Source organism: Xyrauchen texanus, chromosome 29, assembly GCF_025860055.1.
Source record: "Xyrauchen texanus isolate HMW12.3.18 chromosome 29, RBS_HiC_50CHRs, whole genome shotgun sequence".
Classification (NCBI taxonomy): Eukaryota; Metazoa; Chordata; class Actinopteri; order Cypriniformes; family Catostomidae; genus Xyrauchen; species Xyrauchen texanus.
This window is the reverse complement of record NC_068304.1, coordinates 34,779,770-34,799,931: the sequence shown is the minus strand read 5'-3', so window position 1 is coordinate 34,799,931 and position 20,162 is coordinate 34,779,770. Positions and strand designations below refer to the sequence as shown.

The following is a 20,162-nucleotide window of genomic DNA, read 5'->3' as shown; positions in this document are numbered from 1 at the left end:
TAGTAACATAGAAAGTGTGTATATTATGTTGGAATTTGAGTGTCTCACAAATACAGCCTTTTAAGAGATGGATTGAGGAGAGTGAAGATCAGAGATCTTAAAAACTTAAACTCTAAAAGAGAGGCAGCTCTCCTTCAAGAGCTGGCCCACTGAATTCACTCACTGAAATGAGAATTCCATCCATCCATCCATCGTCAACCGCTTATCCTGTGTACAGGGTCGCGGGGGGCTGGAGCCTATCCCAGCTAACATTGGGCGAAAGGCGGGGTGAAATGAGAATTAAAAAAACAAAACCCAAAAAGAACAAAGTGAAGAGTCTTTTTCCCCTCTTTACCATTTCCAAACACACAAATCTCACAAAATAATTCATAACATTAACTTCAGACATGTTCACCTAATTATTGCCAACCAGAAAGTGTCTAAGTACTTCATTTTGAACACTATACTAATTTCAAATGTTTAAATCACTGAACACAGACAAACTTTTTCTAGTGGTTTGATGGATGTTTTGCAGAAAAAGCAGCTATTTTCAAGTGATAAAAGTACAGCTCCTCTGAATCTACCTAAATGGGAAAAGAGCTTGCACATTCTCAAGTAAAGTGACAGGCGATGTCTCTATTAACAAGGTGAGTGGCTCCTTTAGCTGTAAGGTGGGACTACTGTACTCATGATATTTAGTGTTTCAATTTCTCCTATACATTTGAGTGGGCCATCTTCTCTCCTTGTAATGTTTCTGGCTGCACACTCCAAACGGCACCAGAATAGGGCAATAGAGAGAATAAGAGGAAATAGTATTCAAACTTCCAAAACAGAGAAATGCAAACACCTGTCACAAGGGGCAGTAATGTAACCCTACTTGTTATGTGTCTGTCGCAGGCCATTGTTAACATTTGGTACTTACAAATATAGTGAAACCTGTACACACACACACACACACACACACACACACACACACACACACACACACACACACACACACACACACACACACATAACCTACTGAAAAGCATTTATTGACTTACTGTGGTGCCCACTAGTGGACATGTTAAACACATTGTCACTTTTTCCCATTGAATATCCAGTTCCTCTTGGAAATACCACGTCACATTTCAGAATTAAAATGGTTTCATGATGACTTCAGTGGTGGAGTGTCATGAAGCACAGTTAAAATCATTCCCGAGGTTTCTACAGCAGAGATAATGAGTGTGTGCATTTCTTTCACTGTTGGAAATTTGCATTTGCGCTGTGTAACATGTCTCTATCTGAAACTCAATCATGTGTGTGCAAAGACAGAGAGAGAGACACAAACAGGCCATGCCTTGGGCATACTGTATCTTTCCATCCTTGTATATTATTTCCAGCTAAATTTTTCTCTATGTTTGGCTCACCAGACACACACACACACACACACACACACACACACACACACACACACACACACACACACACACACACACACACACACACACACACACACACAGACCCTTAAAACTCTTTCCTTTCTACTTTATCTCGACCTTTTCCTCCCTGTCTCTGTTCCTTCAGGCTTATGAAGGTTGACGTCCGAGCGAGAGGCGGGTTTACTCTGCCAAAGGCCTCACATAGCCCTTTTCCACCAACATGGTTTGGGTTCCAGGGCATTCTTGAACTGTTCCATGCATTTCCACCACAGAAACAGACGTTCCTGAGCTGAAAACCTAGTTCCACAACAGCCCCAAATGCTTGCTGGTCTCTACGCAGGAACCGATTACATCAGAGGACGGAGGTTGGGATAATGTTTCGTCACCATGGTAAAGTTTTCACAAACAACAACTGTAGCATCCGATAACTTAACAGGGACCATAAGAAGGACATAAGCAAAAGCGACAGTGGACAAAGCAACAATGTTTTGGACTCGGACACAACCTGTCTGCTAACTAACCGGGGCATTTCATTTAGCCAGTAATGCTCGTGATAAACAGTGAACACTGTCTGTTCTCAAGCGCACTTTACTTAAAGCAAAACTTTCTTTCTTTCTTTTTTCTTGCACACCTGCATACTGAAAGAAGGAACTTTGATATGAGATGTTCTTCATCAAATTCAGTACAGTACTCTGAAAGTATGGGGATTCGGATGCAGCTGTAACTTTTTCTCTCTATCCGTCTCTCTGGCCGTGGGCATGTCTCTGATAACTGCTGTCTGATTGGCTCTTCAGGAGTTCCTTGTTCTAAAAGCAATTCTCTGGACTCCAGTATTAATTTAGTGCTGTAAGGGAGACCCATCCATCCTGACCTAGGCGGTTCTGTCCAGCGGGCTGATGGGAACCATTCCACACCCCACCATCGCCACCCCCACAGCAGCCTGTCAAAGTGACTGATGGGACCAGAGGATGTCCGAACCTCCCAGAGGAGAGAGAGAGAGAGAGAGAGAGAGAGAGAGAGATGCCCCAATGTAAGCTGGCCTAACTCTTTCCTTCTTTACGAACAAAAGACATTCCAAAAAATACTATGGTACTAACATGTTTTTTTTTTTTTTTTGGATTCCACGTACCTTTGTAATACCATGTTTTTGGTCATTCCTGCGGAAAAAAAATCTAATTTAAACCAACCCAAGGTTTGCTGGTCTTAGCTGGTTTAAGCTGGTTTAGCTAATCAGCTTGTCTAGCTGACAAGTGCTTAAAACCCTCTAAAACCATCAAACCAACTTGGCCATGCTGGTAGACCACCTTAGACTTGTTTTAGACTGACATACCTAATATTGTGTTTTTTGGACATGCACCATGTTAGTACCATGTTAATTTTTTCGAAGCATAAATAAGCACAGCATAAATTTACTGGGGCACGTGCTAGCCACAACCCTGGTGCAGTGCTTAACTAATTTATTTATTTATAATTTTCAAAAGAAAAAAAAAAGTGTGATTTCTCACAACACCTGTTGATTATATGTGTCAAGAAGTGACATTTTATTCATGCTATTAAAAAATCAAGCTTGTGATAAACTACAGAAGAATGATTTTATATGTGTTATGTGCACATACCATATGTAACGTTTTCTGCTCAATATCTCCAGACCTCATTATATTACAAAGATAGTACTGCCACCCTGTGGCCATAGTTTATCATTGCACTGGTTTAACCTTAGCGTCACAGGCATTTACTGAGAAAGGTTTTTCTCCCATGAAGATAATGACAAAATGCATTAATGCATGGATATTCATAAATTAAATATATTGTGGTTTTAAAGTGTTCCATTTTAAATTTAAAGTGATCAAAGTATTTATTTATCTTTTGGGGTAGGGTTTGGTTAACTCTGTAATTTTTAAATATGTATATATATATATATGTATGTATGTATTATTATTATTATTTATATATGAGTTAACCACTGTTTAAATACTATTCATTATTGTTATACTTATTTAATTATAAGTATTATAAGTTTCCTTAAACAATGTTATCATGCTTTGACATCACTGTAATAAACAAAAGCCAATAAAGCAGTTGCAATAAATAATAATAATAATAATAATAATAATAAGAAGAATTTAATAAAAAAAGCAATAAAAGTCTATGGTATGTCATCATTTAGATACATACTGTAAGTGAACGCGTGTGTGTGTGTGTATGTATGTGAGTGTGTTTTATGCTTGTATGCACAGTTTCTCTTAAGTTCTAATTCATACTCCAGGAAAGTGAAGTGAATCAAGTTCTTTTAACAGAAGACAGAACAGGGCATGATGACTCTTCAGTGAGACACTTCACCCCCTGGCATCTCTGCTCCATCTATCTGTCTCTCTGTTCCTCTCATTACTGGCAGAAAGTTGAAAAGTTTTTCATGCAGCACTTGAGTTTAAGTTTGGTGTGGCTTTGAGTCCTCCAGCATTAAATGAGTTTCACACTCTCTCTCTCTCACTCTGTCTGTCTTTCTCTCTTACATCAGGGCAGATAGTCATCCATCTAATCAGTGATGTGTGTCTGGTGTTATCTTGAGTAAGTCTGGTGTGAATTTTAGCTTTGATCTGTTGACTCAAGCTTCTGAAATTAGCTCAGGGCATTTACTCAGATATAAAAGGATCATTCAACCCAAAACTGAAAATTCTATCTTTATTTACTGACCATGTCATTCCAAACCCATATGTATGCCTGTCAAGCTCCAAAAAGGACAACAACACCATAAAAGTATTCCATAGTCATGAAACTCCTTCATATTGATTTTGCCATACTCGTCAATTCCTCATTCTGTTCGCATGCAGTTAGAGAGAGAATCTGTAATGTGTAGATGTGAATGATGTCTTGCATCATAAGATATCTCAAATGATTTGACTTGTAAATAATCCAATTAAATGCATTCTCAGTCTGACAGTTTACTGTGAGCACTTGTTTAAATGCAGCAAGACACGTCAGTATCCTCAGGATCTGATATGATTTACTTACAAATTCAAGTTACAAGACACGCAATCATCTGAAGCAGCTGTTGTCAAATCATTCAGTGTGTGAATGTCTCTCACAATCCCATTTAATAATGTAACAATTTAAGGGTGATACCTTGCTAACTGTTAGTGGGAAATGTCTAAAAAAAACATTAAGGAAATTAAAAAAATTCACTCAAATTTTAAATTTAATTGATTCTTCCTTAAAATCAATTTAGCTGATTTCCTGTCAGTGTTCTGCCATGGCCAGCGAAGAGCCCACATCTGGGACCTGTTGGATCGGAGGGTGAGGACTAGGGCTAGGACTATTCCCTCTTTTGTTTAGGGACACATTATTCCATTTCTGTTAGTCACATGACTGTGAAACTTGTTCCGTTTATGTCTTAATTGTTGAATCTTTTTATGTTCAATTAATCTCACATTTTTCCCAGCTAAGTGGACACATGTATTTTACTCATTGGATGGCCCAATAAAACCAACTATATGCTTTTTCTAATTTTTAGAAGTGAAAGTTTAAGATTTATTTTTACTCACAGTTGTAAGGTGTGAGTAAAATTTTGCTCAGTTGCTCAATTGGACCCAATAGAAATTTGCAGTAAAGTACCATGATTTAATATTTTCATTAACAAGCAATTATGTCAAGTCATGTCATTTTATTTGTCTTGCACTTTTTACAACACCCATCATTTCAAAACAGCTTTACAGTAAATCATACTTTAGCAGAAAATGAAACCGTAATATCTATAAAGTATTAGATTCCTCATTGTGTAGTTTGATTAAATATGAATATAAACATATATAAATTAAATAATTAAATAATAATTGTATTTAGATCCCCAGTGAGCAAGACAAAGGCAACTGTGGCAAGGAACACAACACTTATGTTGAAAAGGGAAATGATGAAGCAATAATAATAATAGCATATTTCTTTCTAATTTAACGTTTCTACATTTATTGTATTGTTTCTACAGTACTTTAAAATATGCAATTTTATAATGGGAGTCAATCGTTCAGCAATTCAGCAATGAGAATGTTTAATTGTCCTGTGACCATGATTAAAATGAGGCAGAGCAATTTAATTAATAAATCAATAATCAAACCTTTAAACATCATATGTACAAAATATGGTAGTTGTATGTGTATTATTATGAAAGGCTTTACTTGCTTTCTTTTATAGACTATTCGCACAACCCAAGTAATATGTTCACATGCAGGGCTGGACTGGTAATCTGGCATGCCGGGCATTTTCCCAGTGGGCCGGCAGGCATTCACCGCCACCCCCCCGACTCAACAAAGTTTAGGCCAGTTTCTATGTAAAATCCCAGGCCACTCCTGTTCACATGACAACAAGACAGTCTGCACTTTCATTTATAATTGACAACTGTGTAAAATACATCAAGAACTCATTTTAGACCGTTCAAATTTTAAAATGAATTTTGGTCACCATAGTAACCGGTTTACTTTAACCCTTTGTATGGTACCAGATATATTATTTTGATTTTTGAACAGTGGAATTGCTCTGACATGGCTTGCAACAATACTGTACAAAAACCCATGTTGTTGGTGTGCTGGTTTCACACAAGTATAATGTTCTGAAAACTCTTTACAGTGTAAGAAAAAGACAATAATACAGTCTTGACTCATGTCTATTAAAACACATGAAGACAGCAAGTCCAAAAACAAATAGTTTATTCACTGACACTCCGCAGGGCGAATCACACCTGTAGATTGCACTTTTTCCTGAAACACTGGCAGTGTTAAATAAGGCAAAGGGCTTATAGATCATATACAGTAGATTTGTACAGTTTCCCACCAACAACAGATATACATTCACCAGTTACTTCATGTGTGATTATCATACAGATCTATTTATGTAGAAACATATTCTAAAGGAAGTGCGAGGGACAGCAGTTTTTCAGATTAAACACTCATGTTTATAAAGCTGATTTCAGTCTTTACTGCGAAACACCACAAAGAATTGAGCGCACCTCACCACACATAAAATTCCTTATATCTCTGTAAGACATACAGTATATCTGCTCCCTGTGAGTTCTACTAAAATAAAAATTAAATACAAATATATTATCCTCATATATCTCAAACCGTCTCTCTCTCATTGAATAAATAAAATATGTTTGTTCAGTAGAAGTGTAATATGCATTTTGAAATAACCTCATGTACAAGCATAGTATTGGGCACACATATTCACTCTCTCACACACGCATCCATGTGTTAATCTAATAAACATCCTTTAACAATCTAGTGCAGAGCGGAGTGATCTTTTCACAAACTCAAAAATGAAATCAAACATTACACCCAACAGACAAGTAGTGGCTTCAGAGATGAGTTTGCACAAAAGCATTGATCACATCTAAGCTGTTTTACAAATACATATAAAAAATATAGTCCTTTAAATGCCCTTTTTACAATTATCGATAGATTATAGATTTTTTATTTGAAAATATCAGTGTAGTTAGTTGCGCTGTGATGGAGTAATACAGTGCTGTTTCTAAAGGTAGTTGAGTTTTGTTCTATAATAGTGATGAATGAATTAACTAGTTGCAAATTTGGCCCTTTTCTACAATGTGAATGCCACGTTGATGTAAATCCGAGGCACGAGAAACGACAAGACATTTTGTTGGTTGCTTGGTTTCTATATCAGTGGCATTACACTGGGTAGCCCCACCCACGGTGAAATTTCATTGGTCCACATCCCGCATCCCACATCCTTTGCAATATGTTTTGTTCACGTCATGTCAGATTTACTGTAGTTAAGAGATTCTGACTTGTAAAGTATGTTGATATCATTAACAATTTTTGACAGCGAGAAACTGCACAAGTTAAGCCAGAAACACATTTTTACTCCAACTAACATTTAAATTGTCTTTGTCCTTCATCTAGTTAGCTTGTTTTGGTCGTTTTTACATTGCTTCTTGAGACCAGAAACAGAAAACAGGCAATTAGACTAATCATGGCACCATCCAGTTGATTGCAGAAACTGTATATAGATGGTGAATTAAAAGTAATGATTAAATATTTTGCTGTTATCAACAACCAAGCCCATTTGGCATTATGTTACATTATATTTGGGCCGTACCGTGCTCAGAACGGTTACAGTAGCATTTTCACTTGCGCACGTTTCAGAACAGCACCATTATAAACCATTCTAGTCCTGGAAATCTTATCTTATCTGGCATTTTCCCGGTGGGCCGACGCACTTTGGGGCCGATAAGGGGCGGACTGGCTACCGGGAGAACCGAGTGGGACTCGAAACGTGCCGAATGGGCCACGATAAGCTAAAATGAGCCGCCACGTTATGCAGAACGGACCACAAAATGGTGCCGCGATATGCAGAAAAGTACAGAGAACACCAACCCCCCAGTATTGTAACCTACATTTATTATTCTACATGCCTTTTTCATCAGGAAAGTAGATGAATAGCTCATTTAAACTCAAAATGCATAACAATATATTCTCATATACTATTTTCATATAATACTTCTGTTATAATTTGTCAATAAATGTTTTTAGCTAGTCTGGGAACTTTTACCTTTGTGTGTTCCTAAAAACTGGAAAATGCAATCATCCTCAATAGCGCACTCGCTCCAATATTTAACTGTTATGCGGATCTGTTAAAGAAATTCTACTGATTACACAGCACCACAGTGGTAAAAGAAAGTGTAACCGTGTCAACTGGCCTGGATCGGCACGGAACGTTACGGTTTTGTGACGAGAACTGTTTGGCCCGATGGTGGAAAGGTGTCTGAGTTACCAGCTCATAATTACAGTAAATCTGACTCAATGACACAGCTTTAATTACTGTAATGACAACATAAGCAATTATTTGTTTCTCTAGTCACTTTTACACCATCGAGCCGAACGGTTCTTAGCATGGTACGGAATGGTTACAGTAGCATTTCCACCTGAGCGGGATTGGGCACGGCATGATTATAAACCGTTCTCAGCCCGGAATTGTCGGCATGGTTAGCTAACCGTACACAAGCACTCTCAATGGCTTTAGTATGCGATGACTCGTTTAGTGTATCTTCATGATTTTTTTATGATGGTTTAACAATTATTGTAGCCTACATTTATTTTTTTACACCCCTTTTTCGGCAGGGAAGTAGATTACTAGCTCATTTAAACTACAAACACGTCAATATATTCTTAAATACTATTTTCGCATAATACTTATAAATGTACTTTTTAGCTATAATCTGGAAACTTTTACCTTTCTGCATGTTCGTTTCCAGTGGCAAACACAAGCCCTCAGAAAATGATGGTAAATTCCTTTTTGCGACATGGTCCGTGTCTTTGCTGTTTGTAAGGAGAGTAAAATCAAGGAAAAAGCAGTCCTAAAAACTGGAATATTCAATCATCCTCCATAATGCACTGCACTCGCTCCAATGTTTACCTCTCACGACGGATCAGACGTTTTTGACTGTTTACCAACAGACAGATCTGTTAAGGCCATTCTCTTGATTTCACTGCACCACAGTGGAAAAAGAAACTGCAACCGTGCCAACTGGCCCGGATTGGCAAGGAATATTACGGTTTTGTGATGAGAATTGTTCGACCCAATGGTGGAAAAGTGGCCTATGGCAATGTTTCTAATGCCAGGCCCAGTACTGATCTTTATAAGGCTTTAATGTTGATGACAGCAGAATATTTAATCACTACATTCATTTAACTCTATATGTTCTGGCAAAATGTTTAAGATTAAAGAAAGCTCACCAGTTATCACTGACTATAATACAATGGTATATGAAAGATGTGTGAAATATGTGTTCAATACTTGTAACTGTTAAGACAGGTGCCATATTGACTCCTTTTACTTGACACCACAACTGTCAAGTCAGAGCTTTTTTAGAATTCCGAGTTTACAACTTGTAATTTCGAGTTCTATGAAGTCAGACTCTCGTAAATATGGTAATTGTTACATGACGTGAATGCTCCATTTATTTTTCTCACCACACTACCAAAATTTTTTTTTAATGTTTTAAGCATAAAACGTACAACAGATATTTTTACAAGCCTTAATATCACATCATCATTTTGTTTCTTAAGTAAATGTATCTTGGATGTTTAGGTATTTTTCAACAAAAATCAAACAATAATACTGATTAAGAAAATGACGTTTTGCAGTGTGTTTCTTGTATAGTGCATACAAAGATGACAAGACTGTGGAATTGTGGAAAATTAACACACCTCAATAGGAGAATTAGTCTAATTAGTCTCTGAACTGATTTTAGTATTGATTGGACAATGGGTGGCGCACTGCACAGGTAGCCAACAGATGTAGAAAGAAACAACTTCAGTACAAATCTTTGTAGGGTTTTGAGTAATTAAACATTAGGTAATCCATGTAGTAGAAATCGTATGCCCTTTGCCTCTCAGATACGGTCAAGTTTGCAAAATACTGCTGCATAATCTCAACAGAAGTTCTGGCCGCTTTCGGGTTCCCATCCTTGAGTGTAGGGAACTCCAGGTCTGCCGGGGCTCCAATACTTCGCAAGAACAAGTTGGCGTCTTCTCCCATAGTGTCGGCTTTTCCGATGAAGTCATATTCCACGTGGCACGGATTGCAGAGCTGATTTGACGGCTCCCAGTGGATGTCCATTCCCACGGGCCGGTGAACGTCCAACAAGTATTTAATGAACTCCTGAAAGGTGACACCGCTTCCCGTCTTCAAAGCCTCCTTTGATGCATTCACCCTGTATCTGGCGATGATATGCTTCCCGAACACGGGATGATAGTAGACATTTGGGCTCTCAAATTTATCCCTGTAAGCAGACACCAGCCGTTCCAGGGGCTCTCTGATAAACAAGATTTTGGTGTATGTTTTCAGACGTTCGGTGATGCCCTTCCGGTCAAAGTAGTCGAGGCGTTTCAATTGATTGCTATTGTGAACGAAGCCGTTATCGATTCCACTTGTGGAGTTGGCGATACCTGCAAGCACCATCAGAACTCTCTTCCAGTTAGAACACCCGGCTTTGGGCACCTCACAGTAGAGCAGTTTATGTCTGTCTTCGACATAAATCCGGGCCACGTGGTGGGGCATTATGGTTCGAGATATATTACTCCGATACTTCGCACAAACCTCCCGTATTAGCCGTCGACGAGATTCCTGAACATCCGCCAGACTCTCCGGCATTGAGACAAACTTCGGTGGTGAATCTGACGATGAATCGGTAGATAGCACTGAAGTGGAGGAAAAGGATATCGAAGAGTTTGTCATTGCTCGTGACTCCGGGCTGGTCTTTAAAAGCTTTCGCTGTAGTTTGGTGACCAATGGAGAGCTAAGGGCGGGCTCTCGGGCCCTTGAGGTGGCAGTCTGCTGGAGCCCCAGAGAATGTGGCAACTGCATTGGTAAGATGGGGCTGACATCGCCTTGAGCAGACCGCTGTGTAACTTTGCCATGACTAGCGGAGATGCTGGTTACCTTCACACTGAATTGGGTATACTGTAATTTTCAGAGAGGTAGAGAGAGAGAAAGAGAGAAAGAGAGAGGACATTACTTCTTAATGATATCAAAATGGTAAATTACATTCATTTACAATGGAGATCTATGAGGTCAGCTTTCCGGAGGGTTTAAAAGGAGAAATGTGAAGCTCAGAACTTATATTTTCTTTTCAAATCAATGTGTCTTAAAACAATTATCTTGGATTAGTGTCTTGCCCAATAGACGATGTTTGCTTATGTTTACTAACTGGGGAACAAGTTAGAATTAGTTTCTGTAAAACAACATGTGACAGATTCTGTCAATAGAGCTTTAAGAGATGGTTAACCCAAGAATGACAAATAGCTGTTCATATACTCCCTCTTATTTTGTTCCAAACCCATTTGACTTTCTTTCATTAATGGAACACAAAAAGAGATGCCTCAGCAAAGTTTTGGCTGCCATATTTGGAACACTCTCAGGAGGCTATTTCCAGTCATGACTGTGCAGCTCCTATCTACTTGAATGGAGAAAGACCAAAATCTCAAAAACGGTTGGTCAAGAATGCGATCAAAGAACGTACTTAAAATTGTAATTGTATAGCTAATGCGCTGCACATTCTTCACTATTATAGAGTTGATTGGCAGGTTATGTCTGTATCTGAAAGGTGATTGGCCCTTTTAACTTTAAAGCGGCACTTCCTTTCTAAATACGTTGACCATTGGGTGCTCATGAAGAGCTCCTTGGTTGAGTGTTCCAATATCTCCCATTCAGAAGTGGCCCATCTCTGCTAAATAGATTACAGTCACTATTCAACTATTCTATTGGCCTCAGTCACTATTCAAATATATTTAACTGTATTTGTCCATACAGTGAAAGTGAATGGTGACTGAGACTACCAGTTATTAACATTCTACTTAACATCTACTTTTGTGTTGCATGAAGGAAAGAAAGTCCAGTGGGATTTGATTTTTTTTTTTTGCATGAGTAAGATGATAATGGAACACATTTGGCCTGGTTGTTAAATCGGTCTATTACTATAAAAACAAGTCTATATTTATTATGTGGAGAATAATTTTCCTATTATTTGTACTTCAATTAACCACCAGATGGCGTCTTTAAACAGGTATTTGCATCACCATGAGTCCCGCTCTGTATCACTCATGATATCTGAACTGCATGAGTCTGGCTCTATGACACATTATGCATATCTTTACTCCAGTAATTGAAAAGGATTTCTGCTTAATTCTCCATGTCACCTGATTTACAAAAAGACGTCCCCTGTGGCAAATATCATTTTAACTTCTCATTTGGATTCATTAAGGTGCAATAAAGTCAATGAATTGAATAATCATAAATCCAGTATTAACAAGGCGATTAGTTCGTTATGAGTCAGGCTTCATTTGATAACTGATGGCAGGTTACAGCCTGGCAATCTGCCCCTTCCCCCAGGGCAATAATAGGGCATTAAACGAAACAAGACTAGCATTGTAATCTATAATTAATATAATTTCTGCATTCTAATGTGTCCTGAAGATGTTAATATGGTACAAATACAGGTAACAGACAGATGTTGTTTTAAGAATTCACTATGGGAAACCCTTGTTTCTCACATAAACCACAGTCACTAAAAAATGTACTCTGACAGAAAGTTTCTGAAAATGTAATAAAGATTAATGAAGAAGTCCCATATTAATTTGTAGATGAATTTAACTAAATTTAAAGGTAAAAATAACTAAAGATTTTACAGAAATATCAATAACTGTAGTAACTATGGTATTTTGGCAGAAACTACGGTTACAATGGTAGATTTTTGTAATTATTCTCATTGCAAGAAGCTTTAACATGCTTAAAAAACACAGACAATTGCTGATACACACACACCCACACATATGCACGCACACACACACACACACACACACACACATGTTGAAACAAGTATTGTCTCACCTCTTTTGATGGAGTGGTGCCGCTGAACTTCATACCTGTAAAGAGAGACAGAGAGAGACACATTAGCCTGGCATGTTAAAGAAGATAACAGATGTTCTTCACGGATGCGTTCTTGAATTCCATCGGCACCATTTTATAATAGTTGCTCACTGGCTATTGACCTCAAACAGGTCAATCAAATGAATAGTCCAACAACCACAATAAGATGCAAACAGCCCTTGAGTGCGTTCGTTCATTGAACCTGTGTTTGTCTCACTTTTCAGCTAAAGAATCTCAACCATTTCAAACCGTTTATACTGTAATTACACAGAGACAGTCAGACAGTTAATTCATTACAGCTTTCTGTGTGTTAATTGTCCTTGACCATGTGACCAAGCTTCACGCATGTTATTGAGTACACACAATATACAGATATATGGACAGACAGACAGATGGATGGATGGATGGATGGATGGATAGATGGATAGATAGATAGATAGATAGATAGATAGATAGATAGATAGATAGATAGATAGATCTACACAACTATCCACAAAAAAACTAAACAAAAAAAAAACCTAGAACTGAGTTTTGGTACATTTGTAAAGACGTGCATGTACAGGTGGTGAGCCTCTGGGCTGATGTGACATGGCTTGACTGCATGTGATGGTGTCACTGTGTATTTAGTGTGTGTGACTTCATTAGCTGTATACTTCTATGAGTGTGTGTGTCCATGTGTGAAAGTGTGTGTGGAGAGCATCTGGTCCTCTCTTGTCCTGCGGAAGTGTTTGCGTCACTCCACATCAGTCCAGTTCCGAGTTCAGATGAGGGCACACACACACACACACACACACACACACACACACACACACACACACACACACACACACACACACACACACACACACACACACACATACCAACAACAACTGGTTTAGTTGGGAAGCCAGCTGGTCTCCAAGTCTGACCTGCTTAAAAGTACCCCAAAACCCCTATAAAACCAGCAATCCAGCTTAGGGATCCAATGTAAAAGGTGATTTCAGATCATAGTGCAGATCTGTTCCAAACAAAGATTACACTAAACAGACACAAACAATCCCAAAACGTATCAGCTCACCAGGAGGGGAGACCATCTTAAACCATTCTAGGCTGTTTGAAGCTGTTTTTGTTGTTTGTTTACCAACACACAATTTTATGAAATGTTTTAAGGTGATTACAACAGAAGTTGCTTGCATCCAAATTAGCTAATAAGTTCACTTGAAAATACATTAAACACACTGTTGAGTTATTTCTTGTGTATTTAATCTGTCACCAATTTAGTAATTTGATTGGATCAAGATTCATTTGAGAGAGTTTGTTTGACATTTTACACACTACTAACTGCACAAATATGAAATGTTAATTTTGTTGATTGTGAGTTGTACATGGCTGTAAGGCAACAACATGTTAGATACACGTTTTTAAAGTCTCTAGATTCTCTTGTATCTGTGGCAACGAATTTATCACCTAAATTATATACTATTAAAAAATTTATTTATCATTTGCATTAAATAAAGTGCTTTTTTTTTCTCCAGAAAGTTCAGTTTCTTATTTAATAGTGAAAAAATGTACAGTGAAAAGAGTGGTGAATATGACATAGCCAACCATCTTTTATAAACCTTCAATAGAAGGTCCTCATATACATCAGGATAATAAATATTCACTGAGAAAGCATTCATGTTTATTTGATCATTAATCCATCTGTTAGCATCTTTTCCAGAGAAACTGGTAAAAATCACTGGTTTCACACATAAACACAAACATACCGGCGGCTATTGCTTTAATTTTCTCTATTGTAGGTCAATTACACCAAGAAGTGTAAATATTGTGGCACAACCAAAACATTCCTCTGTTTGAGCATCCCGATGAGCTCGACACAGCAACGATTGCTCAACCAATGGTGTGAGTTTAGAGCAGGATAATCGTTTGCCCGACCCAAAGCAGATGTTGTAAATGTTTGGGAAACCTGTAAATCTGTAAATTGTCATAACATTTTAACAATTCTAGTTGCAATTCTACTTGAACATTGCAGTTGCTTAAAGATAAAGTGTATAATATCTGCGCATTACACACTTTGTGCTCTATTTTGTTGGGCGCGCTAAGCACGCACGGGTGGGAGTGTTTACGCTACTGTGGGTGTATGCACGCAAACTGGATTTATTGTAGGCTAATGTGGTGCAAAGTGCAATTTGCTATTTTCTGGACAATAAGTCATTGAAATAAGACGTTTGAGAAGCACCTCTATTCTCAGTGCAAAGTCTAAAATCAGCTCCTTCATTTGTAGTATGTAGATTCCACCAGAAGGTGGTAATAAAAACTCTTAGTAGAACATAAAATGATGTCCCTGACAATCACAGTTATTGCCATTTTATGAAACAAAAATGTTATATGTTGTGTTAAACTTTCTAAATGGTAAATGGTCTGCATTTATATAGCGCCTTTTTAACCTCACCATACCAAAGCACTTTACACTGTGTCCCATTCACACTCACACTCACACTCATACACAAATGACGGCAGAGCTGCCATGCAAGGCACTAGCCTGCCTTTGGGAGCAATTTGGGGTTCAGTGTCTTGCCCAAGGACACTTCAGCATGTGGAGTCATGTGGCCCGGGAATCAAAGCCCCAACCCTGCGATTAGTGGCCGACCCGCTCTACCACCTGAGCCACATTAATTACATTTTTAAAGCAAATTGACTGGTGCAAGTGAAGTGCATGCAAATAAAATAAATATAATAATAATAATAATAATAACAAACCCAGTCCCTCATTCCACAGCCTAACCTGGAAGGCAGATACAATCAATGTTAATACTAGCCATGATTTGTATGTCACTTGATCAATATGAATAATAATACTTACATTCTCTATCATTTTAATGGAGCATAAATCCATATCCAGAACCACATTTTCCATGCCAATAAAAAGACTCTGCGTGTGTTTCTGAAAGCAGGGTCTCTAAATAAATGTTGCTGTCAGGAATAAGACACAGGTTAAATAAATTACAGTGCAGATGAACTTCAACAGAGCTGTTAATTGGCAAGTGGCTGATTAAAATGCAAAAGAGCTCTTAACCTATCGCTGAATCTCTCACATATGTACACACCACTGCAGAACTGTGTTTTCAGAGACACTTTTCTAAATGACTGTGGACATGCTGAAAAAACAGAAGCATCAAAGAGAATGGCTGACACTTGCTATGTCTTTAAAAGGAGAGTTATTCTGAAGGGGATCAAGGGAGGTTTTTAAAGAGAGCTTGTCATAGGGGGAACACTACAGCTGAATTATAGGGTGAGATCTTCATATTGTCTGACTGAAGGGCAGCAATTTTAACCTGAGATCAGAGCACGCAACTGCAATCAATGTGCATGATGTTACAGCAGTTAAATGCAGTCACTATCAAACAAATACAAGAAACTCAAGTCATATTTTTTTTGGAATCTATAGCTATATGAAGGCTAACAGAAGTAACAGGCATGTTCAGAATGGTATGTTACTATCATACTAATCTTCTTTTATATCAAACTAAAAAAAAATTAACATCAAAACTTTTACAAATAAATCAGATTAAAAGTGCAAAATATCTACATACCAAATGCTTGCGAAATGATAATTGCTCTCGCTAAATTAAAAATTGAATTTCGTTGTATGACAGTGTTATATCATGCCACTGCTTGAAATGTTTAATGTTCCATCCTGCAAATTGTCACATAAAACTTTGGAGTGTATACTGTACAGTGGGAACTATGGAAGCATGCTAGTATTCCATTCCATACATAGCCACAGATTGGGTCGCAGACAGAGACATCTCCTGGCCAGAAAGCATTTTCTGGATTGGTTCTCTGTGTTTACACAAGTACACATCGCTTCAAATCTGAGTGCCGATTAAAATCTTGTTCAATGAGAGGACATATCAAACTAGCTAAACAGGCCCTGAATGCTAACCCAGCTAGCAGGGAAATCTCTTTCAGGATACAAAACATTTCTGGAACAACAGCAAAATAACTTATCGGACCAGAACCAGCAGAGCCTGATGGTCTCTCTGTCTGAAGTAAGGACAAGAGAGGCTGCGGGTCATTTCAGAAACACTTTCTTTGTGGCTCAAATGTTCTGAAGGTTAGCTGACCCCAGTGTTGGGGAGTGAGTAACAAACTAAAAATAGAGATGCTACTAACCTAAAATAATATTCCAGATTTAACACAAGCTCAAATGACAACATCTGTGGCATAATATTGATTACCTCAAAAATTAAGTTTACAGTGAGGCAATGGAAGTGAATGGGGCCAATCCGTAAACATTAAAATACTCAGTTTCAAAAGTATAGCCACAAGACGTAAACAATACGTGTGTTAACAAGGTTTAAGTGTGATCAAATCGCTTACTAACCCTTTCTCGTGAGCAGTAACGTTTAACCAAACATTACAGCTCAGAATACACAAATTTTAACAGAAGAATTATGGTAAGCACTTTAAAATGATAAGCTTTACTTTTCTGCCTTTAAACCCCCTAAAAATAGGCCTCATTCACTTCCACTGTAAGTTCCTCAATGCAACCTTGATATATATATATTTATTATTATTGTTTATTTTTTTAATTTATTATTATTATTATTATTATTATTATTAATAATAATTTTTGTGGTAATCAACATTATGTCACAAATCCTGTTGATTGAGCTTAACTTGTATTAAACCCAGAATATTCCTTTAGCTACATATAATTTGAATCAGCTAGAGTGCTATAAAAAAACAACAGCTTAAACCAGCCAGGTAGTAGCTGATCTATAAGCCAGCATGAGACTCATTTCCAAAAAGCATCATAAGCCTAAAGTAAATAGTAGAATCCATCCTACGATTCATCTTAGTTTTGCGGCCTGTTTCCCAAAAGCATTGTAACTTGAGTAGTACTTGAAAATGCTTGTAGATTTACAAGTGCTATGAGTGCTCTGGAGTACACGTACAGCGCTAAGAGCATCGTAAGGACACATACTTATGCAGACAATTGCAGGACAGTCTTGAAATTACACCTGATACAATTTAAACACTTTATGATAAAACTTTAATATCAGGATACCTATGTTTTATTTATTTTTATTTTAACAGACAAGTCTAATAATAATAACAATAATAATGAAATGCATAAAATAAACAGTCTGTATAAATGGATGAATAGATGAATTAGTAAACAATGAAAGTTATTTGTGTGGACTAGTTGGTAACAGCAAAGTGGTGGCATGATTGATGTAGTTAAACTGTATAACTTAAAATCAGAGAGAGAAGAAAAAAGTCAATAACTGCATGAAAATCATCTGTATATATATATTGGCTTTTCCTTGTCTCCTCTTCCTATCTGATACCCAAAGGTGCTCTCGCCAGAACGTCAAGTTGAGTAGCACCGCACATGTAGCACTGCTGTCACTGTTATCAATTGGGAGTAAAAAACAGACCTCTGCTTTATTGGTTAATGTCCCAAAACCGCATTTAAACATCTTCTTATTTTGTGATGTATGATAACACGGTGAACCTCGTAATATTCAATGAATGCTTGTAATTAGCAGGATCATACACAGGGCCTCCGCTGTCTTCACTAATCCTGGAAACTTCCATATCAAGAGAAATGTGTGAAAATGAAATATTACACATGCACACCTGATTATGGAAGCAGATTGAGTTAAAGAAATACATTGTTCTGCACAAAATTATTGTATAAAAATATGTAAATATGTAGTTAATTAGGTCGAATATTTAAGAAAATATTTTGAAACAAATATTAGCGAGGTAATTGCAAATGACAAAGTTACGCACAAATATAATAAAGTTACAATGATGAGCAGCACTATACATTCACATTTCAGCACTGTCGCATGGACATCAACTCCCTTAAGTAAAGCGCGTCCTTGCACGTTCATGTTAAGTGCAGCTTTGGGAAATGCATGTAAAAAAAAATAACGAACATTCATAAAATCGCTTGTAGAAAACGCTCTTAACCGCTAAGATATATCGTTATTAGTAAACGAGGCCCTGGTCTGTTTTGATGGATTTAGAGAGATTTTGGGTACTAGTCTGCTAGTCATACTGGAACACCAGATGCCTTACCAGCTAAACTAGCTTAAACCAGCTAAGACCAGCAATCCACTTTATGCTGGTTTAAGCTGTTAAAAAGAGTAGTGTGAGAAAATGCTACATTAGGGATTATAACACATATTGTGCATGTTACTATGCTGTTTTTGACTCTGTTATATAAATTAAAGTGCATTCAAGTTTTATGCCATTTAGTGTACATTTATTTACTTACCAGTTGGCATAAGGCTACCAACCTTATCCTGTTACATTGCCAGACTAAATCGGTTCTGAACGCAAACACCTTGCCAAAGTTAGAGTAACAAACTACTTTTTAAATGGTAGTTCCCACTGCAGTTTAACAACTAGTACTTTAAATTACGAATATACCTAATGGTTTCAGAAGCTAGTTTCAAGAAGTTTCCCCAACACTGTTTGACACCAGTAATCTGACTGATCAACATGTCCAGTTGGTGACTGGGTAAGTAGGGCAGAATTCTGAGCTGTTAGCTGCTATTGGCTGTTGGATGGATGAACTCAAGCCCTTTTGCACACTCAAAAAACAAAAAAACACCCAGAACCTGACAACTCTGCCCTGCGTGATATTATAGCACTGCTTCTGTCTCCAACACCGCTGGCACTTTATTCATTTCATTCTGGCCACACATACACACACACTGAGTCTGCTGTAGGCTCGAGTTTCCGGCAGAATGTTTAATCTTATATTATTTTACCTGCCCTCTGGTTATGCTGGGCTCCATGGCTCAGTTGTCTGTCTCTCTTTCTGTATGCTGCAGGATTGAATTTAGAATGCCTTTTAAATTCTAAATCAATTCCTAAGTTTGAACTGAAGAAGCAAACAGGATGCACAATTGTTTTTGAATTTAAATTTAGGTCATAACTTATAATGGAATGAAATTTAAAGAACTTACATGCACAATCTAACACCGATTATGCTTAATAAGTGGACAACATGTATGGTCATGTAAATGCTTAAAATGGGTTTCCTTTATCAGGTTAGGTCATAAAAGGTTTAAGCAAAAACCGAACAACAGTTGCCAATCTCATGTAAATGTATTTTTCTTGAGTTGTCCGAATGTTTGAATAAGCAGATCTTTTGTAGTCATCAGCGTATTGGTGTGCATTTAAGCTCACTCAGTGTGGACATTTTGTAGTACTCTGAGACTACATTTAAATCTGTTTTAAATCAATTTTACTGTTAATTGTGTTGCCTTTATTGAATTTAGTTGAGAGAAATAAAGACTAACAAGTTCATAATTTGTATTT

At 37.5% G+C, this 20,162-nt stretch overlaps 1 protein-coding gene across 2 annotated transcripts in view; it reads right to left on the bottom strand.

The window, feature by feature from the left end:
- Positions 1 to 6,081: 6,081 nt before the first annotated feature.
- Positions 6,082 to 20,162, bottom strand: part of LOC127622802 (carbohydrate sulfotransferase 8-like) — a 218,165-nt gene continuing 204,084 nt past the window's right edge. For both annotated transcript variants that reach the window (XM_052096890.1, XM_052096891.1), the window contains 2 exons: positions 12,798 to 12,832; positions 6,082 to 10,871 (listed from right to left, as the gene is read on the bottom strand). In XM_052096890.1, coding sequence (XP_051952850.1) covers positions 9,723 to 10,871; positions 12,798 to 12,832 — 1,184 coding nt within the window. In that variant the 3' untranslated portion in view covers positions 6,082 to 9,722. The remainder of the gene's footprint in view (positions 10,872 to 12,797; positions 12,833 to 20,162) is intronic.